This window comes from Quercus suber, unplaced genomic scaffold (assembly GCF_002906115.3).
Source record: "Quercus suber isolate HL8 unplaced genomic scaffold, Cork oak 2.0 scaffold_697, whole genome shotgun sequence".
NCBI classification, from domain to species: Eukaryota; Viridiplantae; Streptophyta; class Magnoliopsida; order Fagales; family Fagaceae; genus Quercus; species Quercus suber.
Window position 1 is genome coordinate 264,830 of NW_027070138.1, and position 17,059 is coordinate 281,888.

Consider the following 17,059-nt stretch of genomic DNA (forward strand, 5'->3'; position numbering starts at 1 on the left):
CTTGGGCCCTTTTCTTCGTGGACCTCTGGATCAGATCCTCTGGGCTCCTTTCCTTTTCTTTATTGTGAGAGCCCACCCTTTATTCTCTTTCTCTCTCTCTCTCTCTTTTTTTGTGTGAAATGGGCCTAAAGTCTTTTTCATCTCTTTTTTGGGCCTATTTGTGGCTATTTAATTATTTTGCACCTCAACAAAGTTCAATTTTAGAATTCAAATCGAATCAAATTAATTTCTAATTGTAGTTTAATTTTGTGCTATGTGTCCAATTTGATTTTTAAATGTTGGTGTTAAGTTACCTCCATTCATAATGCTCAATGTGGAAACTAAATCTACCAAGATAAACATCTTATCATCACAATTGTTAATATTTTCATGCGTAAGCACAGACTACATGCTAGTTATAAATAGTCATTGAGATGCAACAAGAACTTGATCTATTCAATTAAATGCAATTAAGTTGTTACCTACTATATTTGCTTGCAATTTTATTCATTCACTGTGATTATTGACATAATATTATTGATTGAAGTATTATCGAATTCAGTTGACAGAAGTATAAAAGAAAAAAAAAATCAATAAACAAATAGGTGATGGATCTAAACCAATCCATAATTTGAGCTTTAAATTGGTAATTGGAAGTCTTTTTTAAATTTTGAGAATAATGTAAATAAATTTGAAGTTGAAACATTATGATCAAATTAATTAGATATGGATAGAGAATAATGATTAATTTATTTTGTTGTAGTGTTTAGCAAAAAAAAAAAAAAAAATTATTTTGTTGTAGTCCAACTCTATATCATAAGATTCGATACTTCTATTATTATACATCTATAATCGGGGGTGGGGAAAATAAAATCCTAGATTTCTTCGCTTAAATCACTGGAAGCTCTATATTTATTAGTAAAAAGCTAGAGAGCTGTATACGTATATATTTATTATCACTTGTACTATGCTTGGGTGACTACAAATTTATAATAGTTACATATAATAGCTAATTAAATATAAATGTGATTGATGAGTGTAAGAGTCTAGGGACGTCGTTTCGTTCTTGCAAGTTCGGCCATGTTAGGAGGGAAGGGAATAGGTTGGCGCATGCTTTAGCTAGGAGAGCAGTTTTATCTGCAGACACAGATGTATGGGTAGAATCTCTACCTAGTGATTTGGATAATGTATTCCAATCGGATTTGATTCAATAAAATTTTCCTTACCTTTTTCTCAAAAAAAAAAAAAAAAATATAAATACTAAATCCCCCTCAAACATCCATATCAGCAGTTAAAACTACAAATTTATATGTATCAGCAGTTACATATAATAGCTAATTAAATATAAATACTAAATCCCCCTAAAAATATATATATATATATATATATATATAAAAATACTAAACCAGAGAATGTCCAAGTTGACTTAGCATAATGGTTACATGCCTGACTTTCAATAGTATTAAAATAATTTGTTTAAAAAATAAATACTTTAGTCCAACCATTTATCAGATGCTCTTTTGTGACACGTTCCGATGATTGATTTAATAAACTTAAATAACATATCATAAATCTAAATATCTAAAATCTCATATACCACATTATTCATTCATAAAATTTTCTAGTTGTCTGAGAATAAGCCATTCAATAAAGGTTGAGACATCAACACATGACTTAATCATTTTCAATCAAATAAAGTTCAAACCTTAATTTTAATTATTATTATTTTGGTCATTCAACTACTTGATAAAAGTTCAACTTGGCCCCCCTATCTATAATATCAATTTCGTGATTCAATTTCATCAATTACCGTTCATTTTAAAATTAATAATTGAACAATCAAATGAAATTTTGATCTATTAATTAAAGTACCAAATTAATAATTTGTTTCAAAAAACTTTTTAAAAAAATTAAATAAATAAATAAAAGAAAAGGAAAAAAAAATTCATGGGCCTTCCCAGCTTATAGCCCAAGTCAGGCCCACCCCAAGCCGAAATTGCCATCATTCTTTTCTTTCAGTCTCCTCACTCACACAACAACAAATCCAATCCCAAAAAAATTCCCCAAAACTAACCAAACTTTTCTTCCTTTCTTTCTTTCTGAGAAAGAGAAAGCAACCAAAACACAAACACACACACACACACACACACACACAGAGAACAGAGAGAGAGAGAGAGAGAGAGAGAGAGAGAGATTTGGGGACGAAATCGATGAAAGAGCCATCGGAGAAGACGAAGGTGGTGGTACGGCACCTTCCTCCATCGCTCACGCACTCCGATCTCTCCGTCAACATCGACGAAAAATTCTCCGGCCGCTACAACTGGTTCTTTTTCCGTCCCGGAAAATACAGGTTTTCAATTTTTTTTATTAATTTTTTTTCTATTTATCTCAACGCTCTGTTTGGTAGTACCTTGAATAAAATAAACAAGGATTTGATTTATGTTTTTGTTTTTTTGTAATTTGTGCTTTATTGGTAGAATGTATTTAGTTATCGTTTTGAGGTAGCGATTTTTTTGAAAGTATTTATTAATTGCTTTTAAAGCAAGAAAAAGCAGTTATATATTGCCAAACGGAGCTTAAAAGTAAATTGAATTAAAGGTCTAGCTAAGGCTTTGTTTGGCAGTGGATAAAAATTAGAGAAAAATGGAACTGTTTTGAGTAATTGAAAAGCTCGGCGAATCTAGTTATTTGATAAGTTGATAGTAAATTTAGATTAGGTTCAATATGTAAAGTGTGCTTGGTTGCTTATTCTTTAAAAGGAAAAAAGAAAAAGTACTTGAATTGAATTAAGGCTTTGTTTGGTGTGAGAGAAATTAGGGAAAAATTGAATTGATATTATGAGTAATGAGGTTTGTTGAAGATTGGTTTTTTAGAAATTGAAAATCTCCGCTTAGTTATAATTTGATAGCAAAATTAGGTCTGGTTCAATAGGTAAAGTTTGTTTGGTTGCTTATATAAAAAAATCCATCAAAAGTATAGTTCTTGTTGCAATATTTAATGTTAATGCAAACGGAGTGTGTGTTGTAAGTTTATGATCCGTTTTGGACCTTTGGTGTTCATAGAGTTAATGAAATTTAGTTATAGCGTGTATTAAAATCAACATTTTCAATTGATTTATTTCACATTTGATCTACCAAAGTTCAGGAAAATTTATAATTTATAATTTGTCTTTTTTTTTTTTTTACTTAAAAAAAAAAAAATATATATATATATATATATATTTTATGTGATTTATAGAATGAAACATAGATTGTTAGGTACTTCAGCAATCAGGATTACAGAATTGTTTTCAACCAAGAAGTCGCGTAGAGTTATGGTGTGTATTCAAAATGTTCTAGGTTTTTTGCGATGAAAAATATGCACATGCACATGTGGCAAGACTAATCTGTTGAGGATCGATAGCCAATCCCAAAAAATTTGGGACTAAGGCTTTGTTGTTGTATGCACTGCATGGTTGCTGATAGAGTATTCAGGGACAATAAAAGAATCAGATTGTTGAATATTAGATTAATTTTTACTTTCTGTGACTTAAAGAAACTAGAGAGACCACTTTTCTAATCTCACTATAACTTAATGGCTTAATTGTTTATATTATTTTATTTTCTTCTATTTTTAGGCACTTATTCATGGGTTAATGGTTTTTCTAACTTGAAGAATTTTTGTTAAACAAATTTGCAGCCTGAAGAATCAGAGGTATTCTCGAGCCTACATAGACTTCAAGAGGCCGGAAGATGTTTTCGAGTTTGCAGAGTTTTTTGATGGACATGTTTTTGTTAATGAGAAGGGTAACTAATAATGACATGCCTTATTCTTTACATTACAACTTTACAAACAGATGCGTTTTATGTTGTTGAAGTGGTTTGATTCAGTGAATATCATTTTATGAATTAATTAAAGTTAAGATTTGGGTTCCCTAGCTAGTTATGCTCTTGTATAAGCAATACTGTAATATCGTGTTTATATGATTGTGGGGAGACTTGATAATGGTAAAAATTGTAATGTCTATATTGCACTCATCTTACTTTAGAATCTATAGTATTTTTTGCAAAAGTTTAAACTGTGCCATTCATCTCAGGTGCTCAGTATAAGGTTTTAGTTGAATATGCTCCTTCACAGAAGGCCCCAAAGTCAACTACTAAGAAGGATGGTCGTGAAGGGACCATATACAAAGGTATTGGTTCAGTTTGCATTCGTATTTACTTAGAATACCATTGTACTAGATTTTGTTATTAATACCTACCTTTTCCTTTTATGAAAGTAGATCCTGATTATCTAGAGTTCCTCAAAATTATTGCAAAGCCGGCTGAGCATCTACCTAGTGCAGAAATACAGTTGGAAAGAAAAGAAGCAGAGCAAGCTGGTTTGTAATTATTTTTAATGACTTTGCGTGTGTGTGTGTGTGTGTATTAGTTAGATAATCTCATATCGGAATCTAGACATGTATAATTTTGGCCCATAACTTTGTTGCACCCAAGCTCCCTTTATTAATTAATTTTTTAGTCCACCATGGTGCCTATTGCATGTAATGATTTAAGTTTCCTATTTTGAGGCCACCCTGGTGCCACATAAGGTTGTGTCCAAATGTTGTGGAGTAAATTTGTGTGTTTGGTCATAACAAATAGTGGACACGACTAATTGTTTGTGTTTAAGAGACACATTTTTCCTATAGATTTATTAGTTTCTCCATACTTATTTCTAGGTGCTGCAAAAGAAGCTCCTATTGTTACACCACTTATGGAATATATTCGTCAGAAACGAGCCGTTGAGAGTGGAGTCCAGGTAATGTGTTATATATTTTCATATCTTCTCCTCATTACCTTGACTGTTTATCTTAAAGAAAAATGTTCTTTTATTGCGGTTTAGTTCAACAGAGTTGTTTGCTACTGATTTTGTGATGTAATTAGATTATTATTGTTGTTCTTTTATGACAATCTCTATCTTTGAAAAAAGAAGAAAATGAAAGATTAAATACGTGGATGGTTAAATTTATAGGTGAATTAGACTATACTATCTTTAATTTATGTTAGACAAGTTTCTTATAAGCCCTAGCTTACTGAAAACAATATTTTTTCCCCAAAAAAAAAAAAAAAAAAAAATCTTTTAGGAACTTGGTGGTATGAAGAATATTACAAAATTTGAGCGATTTCCATTAAGGTCAGAGGTTCAAGCCTCACTATTATGCAATTATGCAAGTATATGGGAAGCGGTCCCTCATTACATTATGTGGTGCCTATGACGTGAACGAAATGCTAGAAGCTTTGAGGACCAAGAAAGAACTATTCCAGAACTGAAGATGTTTTTTCTTACTTCTCTTTTTGCTTGGCTGCCTTCTTTGGGTTTTTATTCTTTTTCTTCTCTTTTAGATTTCATTGATCATTGTACTCTACACCATGATTGATGGTCTCTAGTATACGTCCTGTATACATTGTGTTTTTATTTTTTATTTTTCAATGAATTACTTTATTTATCAAAAAAAAATTATGAAAAATTTGAGAGATTTCCATTGAGATTGAGTACTTGCGTTTAATGTGGTACAACAAAAAGAAAAGAATATTACTATTTCTTGAGGTCTTGAGACTATTCTATTAATGTAAGCTATTTAGCATATACTTTTTTATATCCATTGACTTCATTTTTTCTTATGAAAAGATTGTTTTAGAATGTCCTTTCATAATTTCTTTTCATTTTTAGTACATGGCAATTAATTGTAATGTAGTTTGTTTGTTCATTTTTCTAAAACCATATTGGATTGTCATAGGCCAGTTTGTGTGGCTCATTGGCTAGTTAGTTTGTGATTTAAAAGATCTAGTTTATATGCGAGTTATGTAGTGTAACTTTTGAAGATATTATTCTGCATTCATTGTAAACCCCCCCCCCCCCCCTTTTTCACCCCCCCCTTTTTCTTTTTCTTCACCTTTATATATAATAAATTAAGATCCTCTTTTTTAATATATATTAATAATGGAATATTTTTATTTTTGTATTAGACGTGTATATATATATATATATAAAGATATAGGTATCCTTGATATAAGGTAGATTTTATCATTTTGAATCTATGAGTTCATGTTTTGTATTGAATTTGGTGATCGTTGATAGGGTTCATCAGTTGGTGGCAAGATTAGGAGAAGAACTGGGGCTGCATCCACAAGCAAGCCTGGCTCATCTAATACCAAACGAAGCTCTGAGAAGAAAAAGGTTTGCCGCTCAATTATGTACTCAATTTTCTCATACTCTTGGCATGTTTGTGTGAGAAACGTAAAATTCTCGATTAGATATTTAACATTTTTTAATCACTCATGAAAGTGTTTCATTTTCCTACTTTTGATAAGTTTGTTACTTTCATCACTTCGAGTGTAGTCAACCTGTCTGTATTGTTCCCAGTGTGTCAAAAATATAAGGATAAGCTGTATTTCTCATCCAAACTCTTATAGAAAGTCATCATTCGTATTGTGTGGCTGGGTATGATCTTTTGTTTTTGGTGGAGTATCTCTAGGTTAGCATGTAGAGGCTTTATTTTTTTATTCCTATATATATACCAATGAATAATTGAAGTAGAATACTGGATTGTTATGCAATCTCCTTGTATCTCATCATTCATACTGTGCTAATAAAAGAATGCTTTTATTGCTTGAAGCTGATTAAGGAAAGTTTGAGCCAGTATTCCATTTAAAGCCGGTACATCATCATGAACTCCTGTGGTGATATCCCCCCAAGGATCATGCTCAAATTCCCCCCCTTCCCCCCAACTAGAATATTGTCCCTAATCTCGCCTGTATCTTAGGATGCTTGCTTATGCAATCTTTGTTTTCCAGTAGCAGTTCCAGTAAACTAGCTAGCTTGTGCATCCTTTCAACAGTGACAGAAGTTTCAGTGTGCATTGTGTCACAGGATCACAGCAGCATTATTTTCAACATCTTGATTAGTTCTTTGATTATTTCCATTGCCTCCTATTCCTTAATTTAACTGCAAGGTTCTACAGACTCGGCAGAAAAAAAAAAAAAAAAATCCTCTTGTTTAGCATTAGTCAAGTCTTCCTTTTGAGTCCCAATGTTGCATTCTGCTATCTTTCCTAAGCTCTTGTAGTGGAATTCATGCAGGTCAGACCTGAAGTGATGCTGGAAACCTTCTTATAATACGAAACTGCGTGCTTTTGACAGAAAATTATGATACACTAGGCGAAAGTTAGGAAATGAGTTGTAAGAGATTGATGTGAAAATGGAAGATTTAAGTAAACAAGCAATAGCAAAATTGCAGAGGCAAAGATAAGGAAGAAGGAAAAGATAGTCTATAGGTGTTGCATCCCATTAAAACTAAATGATCTGCTTTGATCATTACTTCTAGTAAAATAATGCTAATTTTTATCCCATTCTTATTTCTGATATGATATTATTTGGGTTATTTATTGTTAAATTTTATTTTTCTATCGTTTATGTTTTCTGTATACTTTTGAGCAGGGTGAAGTTTTCACTGGTTTAAGTAAGTTATCTACAATTGTTAGGGTTGGAAGTTGCTTATCTTAATTGAAAGATTTAGCACAAATACATTCTGGACAAATCAATAATATCTCTATGTTTGATAATCTTATAGTTATCATTTACCCCCTTCTGTTTGGTACTTGTCTTTTAGTGATTTTCTTTTGGATAATGTCAGTTTCTAGCAGCTGTGTCGATTATTTCAATATTGTGGTTGCTGTCCTTATGTTTCCCAATGCTTTCATGTAACTCTGTGCGCATGCACTGTCTTTGTTCTTGAACTGAAAGACATGGTTAATTTGCTCACTTTTTCTGTTTGATTGACAGTATATATTGAAGGAAAGTGCCAAGAATACCACTCAAAGGGACAAGTCAAATTTCATTGTAGTGGCTAGGCGAGAGGATCAAGCAACTACTTCAAGTGGAAAAGAAATATATGATGAGAGAGGTAAATTTTTCCTTTTCCTGCCAATAATGAATCTTTCTAAGTGTGAATTGTTCAGTTACAGTGTCATTTTTATCTGTTGCCAAATATATATAAAATTTCTACTTCCAACTTCAGTGCAAGACAATAGGCCACACTAAACAAGTACCAAAAAAGACCTGCTTACATTCCTTTCAATGTTTCCCTGCTTCTATGGACATGCTAAGTGGTTACTGATGTGTTTGCCAAGCTACTGAATTTTTATAGATGCTGGTACTGGCTGTCACAGTAGTGGACCAAGGGGGGCTATAGGCTGCCTGGGTTTTCCTTCTCTGTTTTTAGGTCCATTGTGATTTTACTTTATCATGTGTGTTTTTCGGAGTGTGTTCATTGGAGCATGTGTAATACAAGCATAGATATTTGAGGAGCATGTCTGGGGTGCAAGCATTCATATTTATGCTTGTATATATCAAAAAGTGTATGTAGGTTGATTAATTCAAACTGAGAATAGGTTACCATTTTTCATTGGATGCAAACGTGTGATGTTGCTGATATATTTCAGAATATTTCAGCAAAAAAAAAAAAAAAAACACATATTTGTTTATGTCATATTTCACATATGTTAACTGGATTTTGGCTCTTGCCATTGAAGGTTCTGTTTCTGGAATCCCTGTGACTGCTGACTCTGTAAAGAAGAAGTATCTGCTTCTAAAAGGGAAAGACCGAGGAGTATCTAATGTAATGTTTTTCTCCTCTGTTCTTTATTTCTTTGTACTTTACTGGTCATCGCCATCATTTATGTTGTAAATTTCTTTTACAATTTCAAAATCTTTTTACTGATTATCTTAATATTACATGTTTTAATTACCCAATGTATTTTATGACACTTCTCAGGTTCCTGAGGGTTTGTTACAACAGGTTGTAACATTGCCGGCTGGTAATTTTCCATCTTCAACTGCGCCAAAAGAGAATCAGAGGCGGGAGGCTGGTGGGAGGTTGATTAGAAATGTACTTTTAAATAGTGATGCTCGTCATAGTCAATCTTCAACAGCAGTTCAGCCTCATCAGAAAATTCAAATCTTGAATTCAGAAAGTGGTAAGCGACCACCACGGCCAGTCAATGCACGCATAGGGCCGAATGGTCTTGTAGCTAAAAATGAAACAAACTCCTTTGGTTCTGAAGGGGATACAAAAAGGACTGCAGATGATAAGTTTATGAAAAAGGACTTGCAAGGTTTGGGTAATGTCAGTGAGAAGCAAGAAAAACGTACAAGAAACAGGGATAGACCTGATCGTGGTGTTTGGACTCCTCTTCGCCGATCTGATGTTTCACATACGAGTGATGAGAACTTGTCATCCTCAATGTTGCATCCTACTCATTCACAATGTGATTCAGTTGAAGGTACTACTAATCTTAGTGCATGGATTTTTGAGTGCCATAAAATACTGGTGCTATGCTGGGGAACCATGACTCTAGTATCAAATCATTCATCACAAATGCAGCTGTTAGGACTTAAGCAGGGAATACCAGGAACTGACTGTTTGCCTTTGGTTTTCCAGTTTCCCGTGGAGAAATGAAAGATATGTCTTATGGAAGTAGGAATGCAGAGGCTACAGCCACTATGAGTGGACGTAATAATTCTGTTGAGAATGGTTAGTTTTTTATTCAAGGACTGAAATGTGGTGTGAGCTCCTCTCTCTCTCTCTCTCTCTCTCTCCCCCTCCCCCCACTTTTCTTTTTAAACTAATACTATTCTGCTACCCAATGTTTGAATTTTCCTAGGATCCCAAAGACATTTTGGTCGTCGTGGAGCTGCCCACATAACGAAGGATGATGGCTCTGTTAATACGAGTGAGGGGAAATCTTCTAGAAGAGGTGTTAGTGGCCATAGTGCTAATGAGGTCTGCATAGTTTTTGCCAAATCAACTGTAACATAATCTTCTGTGTTACTTCACTTTATTTTGAGTTGTTAAGTTTCTCCCCTTGTCTTTACAGAAACAAGTTTGGGTGCAGAAGTCATCTTCAGGTTCTTAGAATACTAAAATTTGGTAAGTCTTTCCCTTTATTTGCCCTTTTTTTTGAGGGGGGGAGGGGGGGTCTTGCTCAAAAAGATTCTTCTTATAATTATCTCAAATCTCAGAGAAACTCAGAAACCATGATCATAATTTCAAGAAATATGATCAAATGCACCATGATTTATAACTGTGTAAGTTGCTTTATTTATGTCATGTAAACATTGATCATAGTTGTTGTAATGGTTTAGAAATTGATGGCTGTTAAACAGGTGTGTGGCATTCTGTAAGAGCAATAATTCATCATGTGTCCAAGGACCGTATCTGTTACCACAGGCTAAGGCCTCCATTGAAGACATCGTATAGACGACATTCCAGAAAGATGATTTTATGGTTTTGCCAATTGTAGGGTACGTGTATATATATGCCTTGAGATATTTAGTTGGAAAGTTTTTAGATGTGGAATGCATTCTGACAATAAGAAAATTCTTTGATTGTAGACCAATTATGCTTGTGGAAATTTCTTACGGTACAGGGACCTGATTTGTGCCCCCAACAGGAAAAGTACGGGCATGCTCATTCAGAAAAATGCCGAGTTAACATATCCAAGTGACGCAATACCGAAGTTGGAGAAGGATTTGATTTCTTGACTATGTAATTTTCATTATTCTGACACATCTCAAAAGGAAAAGTAATAGTGTATGGTATGAAAGAAGAAAATTTGTGGTATTTTGACCCAGACGGTATGTCATAACTGTCTTCACCTTAATGTATCATATGATGATGGTAACCAAAGAACTTGGATGGATTATGAAGGTGTTGAATTGACTCATTTTGGTATGGAAATATGGCAAGCATGTTCTAATGTACAATTTGATTTTGCGGGTGATTTACAACCTATTTGCATCATCAGTCAAATGTCTCTGCTATTGTTCTGAAGTAAATTTGGAAAAAAAAAAATACTATGTTAATAATTTTTAATTGGCACTGTTCTGAAATTATTTGGAAATCTAATATATATATATATTCTCGAAATCATGTTTTCAAGACTTGAAATAGTGTTTTCATTTACTTAAGTTGCCACCATTTTATGTGAAATCTTGTTTTTAAAACAGGATTCTGAATGCCAGATTTTAAAGTAACTTTAAATCAATACTAATTTAAATGCCAATTATTAAAATAATATTATTTTGCACATTTTGCGTAAAGTTATAAGATGTGCTTAAGATTTTTTTTGAACATAGTCCGACTTAAGTATTTTCTATAACACATTTGATGGATACCGTTCAGATTTGTGAACTATTGACTGTGAGACGCATGCGCTAAAACCCAGCATTATGTAGATATATTGAAGAGCATATATGCAGAACTGGCATACATGTTTGCAGGATAGGAAAAATTGTTGAGCAGAGACCATACACAATTTCCTCCTTCCCTTTTTCCTTCAAGCAAGAAAGGGAGACTGGCAATTCATCGAATATCATTCAATCGAGTAAAGCCCGGAGACTCGTGAGTGATGGTGTCATTTTCACAAATTGCAGCCAAACCCATTCCGAACCATTTAACATGACATTCCATTTGTGTCGGGAAAAATAAGCTAATACGTTTTTACCTTCATCCATATTTCAAAACGGTAAAATCAGAATATAGCAATAAACAGGGCCCCTATGATCTACATACAACAATGGCTTTCCAATTGTAAAGTCATGTAATTAATTAACTACTTTTGCATTTTGTAAGAAGTGGGGGGAAAAAAAAGGAAAAGAAGAAAAGAAACATTTCCTGATAATTAAGTTAAGGAATTTGCGCAATTTCAACCAAAATTTTGTGCAGTGATTGTGGCTTTGAGAAGAATGGGCAGTGGTCACTGCCTTTTATCTTGTAAACTCCTTCTGGTGGGTTTTCTCTCACTAGCTTCTCTTGAACATCTGGTGAAAGTGCACGATCATCCAAAGTCTGAATATAGTACCGCCGGCCTGTTCCATAGTTTTCAGGGGATAATGACAGCTTCTCCATGATAGGACCAAGTGGGGTGGGTCTCATGGAAACCATGGCCAATGCAACATCCTGGAGTGAATCACAGTCCATTGTGAAATTTATCTTGTATATCAGTAGGATATATTTAACTAAAGAGAGAAACAAAATAATGAAAACAGAAAACCAAGTAAGAAAACCAATATTTTTTTTCTCTGACAAGAAAGAATTACTAAGTAGGATCAAACATCATATACAACTTCCACTATTTTTCACAATATATAAGAAACACCTTGCCTAAAAGATATAATAGATTGCACAATCCAGCATGAATATATGAGCCAAGACATAGTCTCAGGTGAGTCCCTTGGATAAAAAAATTGCCTTAAATTTGTGTAAAAATTAAGCAGAGAATCATGTTGTCTTAATTGATTTAGAGAAGATATATATATATTACAGTAAATATAGAGTTGAAAAAAAAGAGGCACAAACAGAGGAAGAAAACAGTTCCAAACAAATGCCTAGACAACTCACAAAGGAAAATGGACTCAGAAAATTGGCTTGTGAGAAGATTAAAAGCTTTTGGGGAAAAATGTTTTCTGAAATTGGCTCTGAATGAAACAAGAACTCAATTAAAATGAGGCAGCCAACAACATATACTCACGGGCAAGACTTAAGAAAGGACATTCACTGGACTAGGTCTCCTAAGCTTTAAAAGTCAAAATAAATGGGATCAGAACAGGAAACAAGACATGAACTTAACAACGTATCAAAGTGCACATAGAACTGATGAACAGAAGACGCACATACGAATTTCAGAATAAAACAGTAAGTGGGAATGTATTGAGAAAGATGCTGTCCAGATCATTTGCTAGGTTGCACAAGTAGAAATGTGCTTCAAAGTGTTCTGTGATCTTTGGTACCAACAAACCAATCAGTAGAAGAATAATTCAGCTGTGCTTTGGACTACAAATAAATAAGTTTTCTGGAAAGAAAATTATTGAGAGGTCTATTCAGAATAACTAGGAAGTCAAGTAAATTTTCCTTAGAAAAACTCTAATGAATTCAGCCACTGGAGATTTGAGTAAAAATGACCATGCTATAGCTAAAAGAAGGGAAAAGAGTGGGACAAATGAAATAGTATGCAATAGGTCAAAACAGATTTCTAACCTTAAATTTTCATAGTGTACATCAGTTTTGAGATGATAAAGCAGAAATCACAGCTACAAAACAATGTGGATGATAATTTATTTTTAAAAAATTTTATAATGAGAAGTCAGGCCTTGGTGCGCTAGCAAGTATCTTTCACCAAAAGCGATAGGTTGTGGGTCCGAGAATCAGCCTCAAAAAAAAAAAAGGAAAAAAAAGAAGGGGGTAAGGCTGAATATCATAACCTCTCTTAGGCCCCACAAAAGTGTAAGATTTGTGCATCGTGTACGACCTTTTTAAAAAACATACATACATACATACATACATATATATATATAGAGTGTGTGTGTGTGTGCGAGAGAGAGAGAGAGAGAGAGAGAGAGATTGAAGGTCTTGGATGAAATGATATGTTTGAATTGTACCATACCTTCGTTGGGGACTGATTGAAATATAACCCTTTCATTTGCTCTTTCTCAAACATGAATCCCGTAGGAGGTTTGTCTTTTCCATTTCCATGAATTAAAAACTTTGATTCTTTCATAAAAAGTTCTGCAGAACCAAGCTGTAATAAAATATCTTATGTTAGAGCAATGATACCTGCCTGAAAGAACTGCAACACATAGCTCAGAGACATAAACTGCCTTGACCCTTTTTTTTAGGATGTTGAGAGGGGTGGGGTGGGGGGGAATCCTTTAGACATAGTTTTATTTCTTGCAGTCAACAGTTATGGTATAAACTGAGCCCATGACTCCACAGCTCACTTTCCAATCCCATGCCAGCACCACCAAGTGGCAAGGTGGAACTCCTAAGACCTCCTCCAAGGGGTAGGGATTTCATTTCATTTCTTAACCAAATCAATTTGAGTGGATGAAAACATCACATCTCATAATAATAGGAAAAGATGGAACTGTATTGTGTTATAAGAAGAAAGGCACAATTATTGCCTTATAGCTGTTCAACATAGGTTACACAAAAAATGTGCTTGCATGTATACACACACACACACACACACATATATATATATATACTTAAACATGCATGTATACAAACACTGTTGACATGACTTGAATTGGGTGTGAGGGTGCATAGGAAATCATGGAACAAATGCTTATAATCATTTAACGACATTAATAATGAATTCAGATGACAGAACTCATATTAGTTATATGGGATCCTAAGTGGTGGCATAATTTTGATTCATCATAGTTTCCTTACAGGATCAACAATTCTTCATAGTTCTGTTTTTTACCACTAAACATAATATGTTAATTATATTGATTACATACCTCTTCAGCAAACACATCAAAAGGCCTCTGGCCATTAGATACCATCGTAGCGCAAATGAAAATTGCTTTTGATATCTTCTGCGGAAAATGTTCCAATGCATAAGAAATACATGCACCACCACTACTATGACCAACCAGAATGACCTGCAAAAGGACCACATAGATCCTTAAATACGGAGAAACAAAAGCCAGCAAAGTGCTTCAAGATGATAAAATTATGTATACTCACCTTTTCATCCTCAGAAAGCTCCTGTAGATAATCAATCAACGGCTTTGAATACTCTGCCAATGTGGCAACACAATTTGTATCAGTCAGATCAATACCAGAACCTGTGAGATCCAAGGCAGTAGGAAGCAATCCTGATTCCTCCAGCAGAGAAATAGTTTTATACCAACACCATGCTCCAAAGCCTTCTCCATTTATAAGAATAAATTTTTTTGTTTGAATGTTCTCTAGGATTTCTGGCACCTGTAAAGGATATGAAATACAATTAAATATAGCTTCATGTTAACCTGTTTGGGGCAAGAGAGACGGAAAAAAAGGAGGGGGTGTATAAGCAGCAAAAAAAGGAAATTGAGGAGCTCTTGTATAAAAACCTGAATGATGCAAAGGTTCAGCATTTTAAATTAGAAAAAAATGGTAATAATGACCAAGTTTTGTTCCATAAGACACAGACCCAGTCAAGGTCAGGGTTAACAACATTCAAGAAGAAAACACATTATATTAAGCGCACTTTCAAAAAGATAGTTATTCTATGATACATCAACAGCAAAAGGGGGCCCAAATCAAAGCAAATAGATGAAAGTATGACCACGACTCATGGCAATTCCACCATCTTTTGCCATAATGTTCAAAAAAAGTCCGGTTTAACATATATTGCAAAGTTCATCAGCTCCAGAGACAAATCTAAATCCAACTTTGCCCTCTAAAAACAGCTTTTTAATATCACTGTTACAGAACTTTCAAATTGGATGATTGGAATGACGATTATACATAGGATGATCAGAAGAAACTTCAAGTTCAAGATTTATAACATCTCAATCACAATTTCCACATCCCTCCACTGCTTTGGCACACTTCCTATTCCTTGTGCCATTAATAAAATTTAAATTCATAAAAAAAGTGAATTGCTAATCTCTTTACCAAGTTTCATGGACCACCATCCCCATCCTAATTGCCATGTCACAATCCAATTAAAATACTAGAAAACTCAGTGTGTACGAGAACTCAATCCTTAATAAAGCAAGCATGGATCATAACAAAAAGTGAGTCTTGGAACATCACTTTTCTTCTGGGAGTAAACATAAGTATATTAAAGCTAAAAAAGACTGCCCTGGTATTAAAAAATTGCTACTCATACTTTTCCAGATGCACTTTTTAATTATTCAAGTGAATAATACATCAAGTTCTTTCTTTTCTTCCACCTTTTCCCAACAAAACACACAGCTTTTCCTACTTGGACCATTGACTGCTGCAATTTCAAGGCACAATTAAGCACCTTTTCACTTTAACCTATAGCTTACAGATCTTAATCATGAAATCCCACTTTTCTTCACGGATCCAATCATCCAAAAACTGTAACTGACAGAATGATTACACACAAAAACACATAGACAGACCAAAAAAAAAAAAAAAAGAAAAAGAAAAAGAGCAAAATCAGTTCTTTCTTTTTTATGCTTCAATCAAATTAAAGTCCTACCTGTTTTCCATTTGAGAACGATTCATCACCAAGATTGCGTCTCTTACTGGTGGAACCGATTCTCCTTGACATGGATCCCTCAAACCTCTGAGACAACTGGTGCTGATGAAGAGCCATGGACAAAGCTTGCTTGTGCAAGAACTCCTCCTCAGCCAATAGTTTCCTCTGAGACCTGCCAATTCTTTTGCTTCTGGATCCATTTTCTTTCACATCCTTCTTTGTCATGCAAATAAACCGATTACCCATTATCCAAAAACTTGTTTCAGACAAAACCCAGAAAAGTTTTTAGCCAATTTTGACCAAACTGTCAGAAAGTCACAAACTTTGCCTGGAAAATGGGGTGTTTTTTAACATTTGTATGCTCATTGCTCACTCTTTTGTGCCAAAGATGAGAGTTGTTGAGATAGAGGGAGAGAGTAGGTGAAAGGTAGAGAGAGAAAACTAGAAAGAAACAAATGCTAGTTTTAAATGCAAAAGAAAAAGAATAAATAGAAATTCTAGTAGTAATAACAGACTGTGATTGTGAACAACCAAAGCCAACTGATTTTGAGGGCCTTATTTAATGCTTAGATTCAAAGTTTCAACGGTTGTGGAAGACTTTCAATGCTCTCTCTCTCTCTCTCCCATTAAGAAATGTGTCATGAGCTCGGTACAAGCTGATAACCGTGGCCTATACAATATTGGTTAGAGATGTTCACCAAATCGCATAAACTACACAAACCACAAAAACTGCACCAAAACCACCCACAAAATGGCATAACCGCATCGCACCATAAGTAATAGTGCACCACACCGCACCACACCGCATGGTGCAGTGCGGTTTGTGGTTTTATAATAAGAAAATCGCACTGCACCGCACCATCTCTATATATTAATATATTTAATTATTTTTAATATTAAATATATTATTAATAGTTAATAACCTAGTTTTCAATATATATATATATATTATATATATATATATATATATATATATATATATATATATAATAGTTTGATAACCTTAACAAGTGTTGATTAGGAAAGCTAGCCCAAAATAAAGAAAAACTAACTTAGTAG

The 17,059-nt window shown here is 33.9% G+C and overlaps 2 protein-coding genes across 4 annotated transcripts; one reads left to right on the forward strand and one right to left on the reverse strand.

Annotated features, from left to right (window-relative positions):
- The first annotated feature begins 2,007 nt into the window (after positions 1–2,007).
- LOC112039726 (regulator of nonsense transcripts UPF3) lies at positions 2,008–10,763 on the forward strand. 3 transcript variants are annotated; one of them, XM_065766271.1, is made up of 14 exons: positions 2,009–2,329; positions 3,658–3,764; positions 4,055–4,150; positions 4,238–4,339; positions 4,679–4,758; positions 6,079–6,177; positions 7,782–7,902; positions 8,531–8,616; positions 8,773–9,280; positions 9,439–9,531; positions 9,662–9,780; positions 9,875–9,927; positions 10,164–10,301; positions 10,392–10,763. In XM_065766271.1, exons 1-12 carry the CDS (start codon positions 2,190–2,192, stop codon positions 9,911–9,913), a joined length of 1,590 nt encoding a protein of 529 aa, XP_065622343.1. In that variant the 5' UTR covers positions 2,009–2,189; the 3' UTR covers positions 9,914–9,927; positions 10,164–10,301; positions 10,392–10,763. The 3 variants fall into 3 exon arrangements, with proteins under 3 accessions (XP_065622344.1, XP_065622343.1, XP_023928392.2); XM_024072624.2 differs by having other exon boundaries at positions 4,241–4,339; XM_065766272.1 differs by lacking the exons at positions 9,875–9,927; positions 10,164–10,301; positions 10,392–10,763 and having other exon boundaries at positions 2,008–2,329; positions 9,439–9,563.
- A 721-nt stretch (positions 10,764–11,484) lies between these two features.
- On the reverse strand, positions 11,485–16,620 carry LOC112039725 (putative methylesterase 12, chloroplastic). Its single transcript, XM_024072623.2, has 5 exons — positions 16,001–16,620; positions 14,530–14,769; positions 14,301–14,444; positions 13,442–13,576; positions 11,485–11,958 (listed from the first exon to the last, which is right to left on the reverse strand). Exons 1-5 carry the CDS (start codon positions 16,244–16,246, stop codon positions 11,686–11,688), a joined length of 1,038 nt encoding a protein of 345 aa, XP_023928391.1. The 5' UTR covers positions 16,247–16,620; the 3' UTR covers positions 11,485–11,685.
- Between the last annotated feature and the right edge of the window lie 439 nt (positions 16,621–17,059).